Source organism: Elgaria multicarinata, chromosome 4 (genome assembly GCF_023053635.1).
Source record: "Elgaria multicarinata webbii isolate HBS135686 ecotype San Diego chromosome 4, rElgMul1.1.pri, whole genome shotgun sequence".
Taxonomy (NCBI): Eukaryota; Metazoa; Chordata; class Lepidosauria; order Squamata; family Anguidae; genus Elgaria; species Elgaria multicarinata.
In genome coordinates, this window is record NC_086174.1 from 36,630,252 (window position 1) to 36,635,744 (window position 5,493).

The window sequence follows — 5,493 nt, forward strand, 5'->3', positions numbered from 1 at the left end:
AAATGTGAAGAGTAAGAAGGAACAGTTTATCAGAGAAAAGTTAACATCTAGGTTTATAACTGAATGGAAACCTAAAATAATACATAAAGTGTGTTTGTGTGTATGTACATGTGCCACCCCCACCCCCCCAAAAAAACCTCATCTTCACATGTGGCCCTTGGAGCTGAAAAAGTTGTGCCTCCCTGCTTTATTCAAATCCAGGATGAGATCAAACTTGGAATACTGTGTACAAGTTCAGGTCACTGCATCTTAAAAAAGGACAATGGAGGTGGCAGTGTCGAGCAAGCAGTAATAAAGGAGCCCCATGCCTGTGTGGGTCCACCTCCTCCTCACAACTGTCCCTTCTCTTGCCTTCTTCCTCGAGCATCAATCCATATGGCTGCCAAACAGGGCCAGCCCAAGACATTTTGCTGCCTGAGGGAAAGGATAAGATGGTGCCCCCCCCCATTCCACTTATAGAAGCCGATCAGACCGGCTGTTTAATCTTGTTTCAACACCGCTTATGAGGTGCAGGACAAGCTGTGTGATAGATACACTTCTGTTCTCCAAGAGAAGAGAATGCCCACTGGGCTCAGGAAGAATGAATAGGGGATTGCCAGTGTTGCCCCCTGGCATCTGCTGCCTGAGGCAGTTGCCTCACCCAGCCTAATGGTAGGGCCAGACCTTCCACCAAAAGGGCAAGGGCAAGGTGAACATCATCAGCTCCTCTTCCTTGTTACTTCTTGCTTGTTCAGAGAAGTCAAGTGAAGAGACAAGGATAACAAGGACCAGCAGGGGCTATGCTGAAAGGGTCTCAGAGATCAGCAATGGACTAATGCTGGGCTGTGCCTGACAATGCCATCCCCTGATGCTGGCTCTGAACTATTGTAACCACCACTTGCGCTTTCACTGTGGGCTCACCACATAACTCGTCTTAAGATATGCTAGAAGGCACCATGTTGGGGAAAACTGTGCTAGGACTGCGTGCTGAATCACTCCAATTACAGGACACAGCCCAAGATATTTTCTGGCCTGAAGCAAGGAATGAGATGGTGTGCTTTCCCATTCAATGTGCAAAAGCTGACTGGATTGGCAGTTGAATCTTCCTTGAACCCCTTGGTGATGGGGCAGCACCCTCCACCACACTTGAGGGAAGCTGGCTAGCTTATGGTGCACATGGCAAGCCACTTGGCACTCAGCTCTCTCATCCAACACCTTGCTTCTACCTGTCTCACTCTGCCTCATGGGAGGGCCAGCCCTTCTGCTCCTATTTTCAGGGAAATACAAGAATTCAAATTCTTTCAGGCAAAGCTGGTTTATCTATTTCTGTTGCTTTGTTCACAGTGAGGTCCAACTGAATGCAATGCATAAGTCTCAACTAAGTTAAATCAACACTTCTGAGACTCAGAGCTGGAGAGTTCGGATAGACTAGAAAATAGATTCTAGTTTAAGACTTTAACAAAATCTTTCTATAAACTCAGGGTAGCTAAAATCATAGGGAAAAACCAGAATCTCGAAAGCTTAACAGCACAGTGTGGAAGTTCATCCGCATATTCTCCCAGCAACCTCAGCTGAAGAGACTAGAGATCAAGTTTTTGGGCTTTCATTACCCCACATTCTCTCCACTGGCGGGCCAAGGTCTGGCAAGGTTCATCTACATGGTCTCCTAACAGAGGCATCTGGTTTCTTTTAGCTATTACGTTAAATAGTATAATTTTTGAAACAATTTACAATGATTGATACAGTTCTCTTTCTATGCATGTCCCTTTCTGTGTATGTTTGCACTGGCACAAATACCAAATGTTGTAATAAACATGCTCCGATAATCTCTGTTGTTTGCAGTATGCACCATGTTGGATCCATGCTTATCTGCAGTGTAGTTGCAAATTGCAGTGCCAGTAATCATTCTCCCCAAAATGCAATGTCAGCATGACCTCAGGTAAAGCCAAAATGGGAGGCTACCAGTCTCTAGTTAAGTGCCTGTTAAACATGCCCTCACCAAGCTAATGGAGAAGGAAGATCCTTACGGGAATTTAAATTTGAACAGGATGGAAGAGTAATAATAGGAAACAAGGGGAGGGATGGGGGAAGATACAGACTGTATATCAACATTGCAAAACAGTGCACATTCACTTGTATATTCCTGGTTTATATCCTTGCTAATGACAGTGAGGACTTTGCAGATTAAGAAAAATAGCTACCTTCCACTAAGTAGCCCACCTTACAGGACTTGATCTAAGGATTGCTGAGATCATGTTTGTAAAGTACCTTGGCTTGGAATGCACTATATCAAAATGTTAAAAGGATAGTTCTTGTGTATTAGGATATCTTTGTCTTTAGCTTTAAGAATAACTTAAGTAACTATCAATGGACTTCAGAGTTTGTATGAGGCTTCCTATTAGTTTGCTTCCAGATGAGGCTTTTATTGTGCAATCACCCTGTCTTATTCATGGAATTTTACAAAGGGTCCAGGCATCATTGCCTTTGACTTGTAACCTTCCTGTGTTTTTATAATGCTACTTCCATCTTTATTCTTACTGCAGAAATTCCGTTGAGCAGAGAAAAATGGAATAGCTGCACAACGTCTTTTGATTGGTAGCACTAGTAGCTGTCTGGAAAGCACCCTGAAAATTGCCTGAGCTATTGTTGCTGTAAGAATGGTTTCAAACCATTTTATTTCTTACTGTTTTTTCTTCCCTGTTCAGTCATAATTGTGGTCAATGGGCAGTTCTGAATTTAGAAGGAATTTACACAAACTAGCCTATGCAATGGTACATTTATGAGTCATCCTTCAGCACCAGGCTGGCTTTGACTTAACACTCAGCCTTCTCAGCCCTTTCTCCATTATCTCCCCCTGCCATCCCATCCGGACCTAGTCTCAGGTGCTCCAAGGGCCCTGCTGCCAGAACCTGAATGAATTTGCACTAGAGCTCAAAAGTAGCTGTGGAACAAGATGCCTTCTGGATGATACCTTAGGACAATTTATGGTCCTCCAGATGTTTGGGCCTACAACATCTATTAGCTCTAGCCAATGGGAATTGTAGGCAAAAAATCTGGACAGACACAAGTTGCTCACTCTGCTTAAGAATAACAACCTGGTTTATTCCCTGTTTCCCTAAGCCAACCCCAATTCAAAGAAACAGGGAGGAGCTGGCTAAATGCCTTTTATTTTAAAGCAACACTAGTTTCCGCGTGTCCTTCATCCAGGAGAAAAGTGGCTCAAGCTATCTAGCTGCCTTTTACTTTCATGCTCGCTATCATGTCATGCATCTTCTTATTAAGAGCTCCTCCATGGACCCCCTTTTTGCCCATGAGAAAGATGAGAGCTTTAGCCGTCTTCCCGATACAGATGGACCTGTTGTCGCCACCTTTAGTTCTAGTGTCCATCACAGCATCTTTATCTACTAGCAAGTTGTCACGGATGACGCTGCACTTCTTCCCAGCTATGGTGATCCCAGTCTGCAGGAAAGACTTTCTGTCCTGTCCAGTGATCATTCCTACTTCCTGGGGAGAGATAGCTGCCAGCAGGCCTCCTGGCTTAGATGCCCACACCGATTTATTGTCAGAATATCCCACGATAGCTACATCTTCAATGTTCTTGTCCTTCAGGATTGTATTGATGTAGGCTTTCCATTCTCCCATCCTTGCTTACACAATGTATTCTGCTGCTTCTTTGATGGGTTTCAGGACTTTGATTTTTTTCCCTCCCAGCTAATCCTAAAAGATGTTTATTTACATTTATTTATTTAAAATATTTATAGCTTCCGTTCATCAGAATTATTTCCAAGGCAGTTTACAACAATATAAAAGAATGAACACAAAGTTAAAATACCACACACTAAAATAACCCAAGTATATATATTTGAAAACACCAGATAGCCCAAATAGTAGTACTTTAAATGCTGTGATGATTCAAAAGGGTTTCGGCTAGCACCGAAAAGATAACAATCTTGGTGCCAAGTGAGTTTCTTTGGGGAGGGGATTCCATAACAAGTGTGCCACTGTCAATCTCTCTCATGGGGAAGAGATTTCCAAACTGGTGTGCCTCTGTCAACCTCTCTCAGGTTGACATGACTCACTTCTAATGGAGGAGGCATTCAAAGAAGAGCATCAGCAACTGACCTTGGAGAACAGGTAGGTTGAAATGGGAGTAGTTGCTCCTTCAAGTACTTGGGTTTCAAGCTGTTTACAACTTGGAAAGTACAAGCCAGTATTTTGGATTAGGCTTGAAGGCAAACAGGAAACTAGTAAAGCTCTTTTGAAACTGGAAAAATACGATCCAAACAAGTTGTGCCAGTTGAAATTCTGACAGTTGAAATCTGAACTAACTGAAGCTTTTGAATCATTTTCAAAAGGCAGCCCCACATATAACACCATTGCAGTAATCCAACCAGGAAGTTACCAGAACATGGACAGCCATGACAAGACTATCCTTGTACAAGAATGGTTGCCACTGGTGAATCAGCTGTAGCTGTAAAACACATTCCATGCCACAGACACTATTTGGGCCTCTAAAGATTGCTCTTAAGTGAGAGAGCTGGATCCAGGAGAATTCCTAAACTGTAAAGCTGTTCTTTTAGGAGGCATACAACCTCATACAGAACTTGCTGAATATCATCTTCCCCAACATGAGGACCATCTACATACATACCTCCGTAACATACACCTGTGGAGTTCTGATTAAATGCTGCAAATTGTGATGAAACCTTAAAGGCTTAGAGGTAAGGACTTGAAAAGAAGCTCCTGGAGAGTGTGAGCTGAGGTTCCAAATCAAGATCCTGGGCTCACTGAGAGATCAAGATCAAGATTCTGGACACCTCAAACTTCAGATGTCAGGAAAGTTCATCAGCTATCACTCCTGCTTAGCCAACCAAAAACAGTCTGAGCTCACAAGGCAGTTGTTTTTGTGTTTATTCTGTAATGGTTGCTAAGGGACTCATTGTGATGTCAGAAGTATCTGTCACCATAACTTGCAACCCACTATGACCTCATGTCAGCCATAAGCAGAATGGTTCTTTTCTTTCCATGATGTATCCTGAAAGGAACCCTACATTTTCCCAAATTGGGTACTATTATGGTACTATTTCCCAAGTTGGGTACAATATAGTGAACCGCCCAGGGAGCTTCGGCTATTGGGTGGAATAAAAATGCAATAAATAAATATATTGAGGGTAGGGCATGCAGCATGATCCTGAGTGTGCTTACACAGGATCTTAGTCCAATAATGGCACTTACACCCTAGGAAGTTTGCTTATAAATTGTAACCTTAGCATAAAACCAAAATATGTAAATACACTACCACCAACAAAAAGATTAAATTGCAAAGTACAAATGCACTAGTTAAAGGTGCTCAGATGTGTGTGTGTCACAATCTTATGCATCTTTAGACAGAAATAATTCCTACCACACCCACCATTCACCAGACAATACATAGGAGCTTTTCTCTCTTTAAGGATTGCTCCCAATGGTCAGGATCCAACAGGGCAGCTTCCCTTAGACCCGACCAACCCCTAT

At 42.8% G+C, this 5,493-nt stretch overlaps 1 protein-coding gene across 1 annotated transcript; it reads right to left on the bottom strand.

The window, feature by feature from the left end:
* Positions 1-3,091: 3,091 nt before the first annotated feature.
* Positions 3,092-3,828, bottom strand: PFN3 (profilin 3). Its single transcript, XM_063125583.1, has one exon. It carries the CDS (start codon positions 3,619-3,621, stop codon positions 3,208-3,210), a length of 414 nt encoding a protein of 137 aa, XP_062981653.1. The 5' UTR covers positions 3,622-3,828; the 3' UTR covers positions 3,092-3,207.
* Positions 3,829-5,493: the final 1,665 nt, after the last annotated feature.